This window comes from Cariama cristata, unplaced genomic scaffold (assembly GCF_000690535.1).
Source record: "Cariama cristata isolate BGI_N322 unplaced genomic scaffold, ASM69053v1 scaffold22438, whole genome shotgun sequence".
Taxonomy (NCBI): Eukaryota; Metazoa; Chordata; class Aves; order Cariamiformes; family Cariamidae; genus Cariama; species Cariama cristata.
This window is the reverse complement of record NW_009629683.1, coordinates 4,844-5,198: the sequence shown is the minus strand read 5'-3', so window position 1 is coordinate 5,198 and position 355 is coordinate 4,844. Positions and strand designations below refer to the sequence as shown.

General features: G+C 60.8%; 1 protein-coding gene across 1 annotated transcript in view; it reads left to right on the top strand.

Annotated features, from left to right (window-relative positions):
- Positions 1-179: 179 nt before the first annotated feature.
- Positions 180-355, top strand: part of FAM193B (family with sequence similarity 193, member B) — a gene marked incomplete at both ends in the record, with an annotated part of 5,013 nt that continues 4,837 nt past the window's right edge. Inside the window, one exon of the mRNA XM_009705274.1 lies at positions 180-355. This exon is cut by the window's right edge and continues 49 nt beyond it. Within this exon, the coding sequence (XP_009703576.1) occupies positions 180-355 (176 nt within the window).

Below are 355 nucleotides of genomic sequence, written 5' to 3'. Positions count from 1 at the left end.
CTCCTCCAGTGGGAGAAGGTGCTGTCCCACAGGTAGCCTACAAGAAATTCGCTGATTTGGTGTCAGTGTCCTGAGGTCTTGCTTGCTGCCTCATCTGCCCCACACCTGCGCCGACCTGGAGCCCTGCTGGGTGGCAGATCACACCTGGGGTGACTCACAGTCTATGTGTTCTTCTGCAGGTGCTGCCCACCGCCAACCAGTCAGTGCAGACGTGCTGCCTGCTCTGTCACCGGGAGCGCAAGGACTGGGGAGGGCCGTCCCACAATGGGCTGGTTTCCCCGGGTGAGAGGCTGCCACCGGACTTCGTGCCAACGCTTGTGCAGAACCTCCTGGGAGAAATGCCACTGGGGATTTG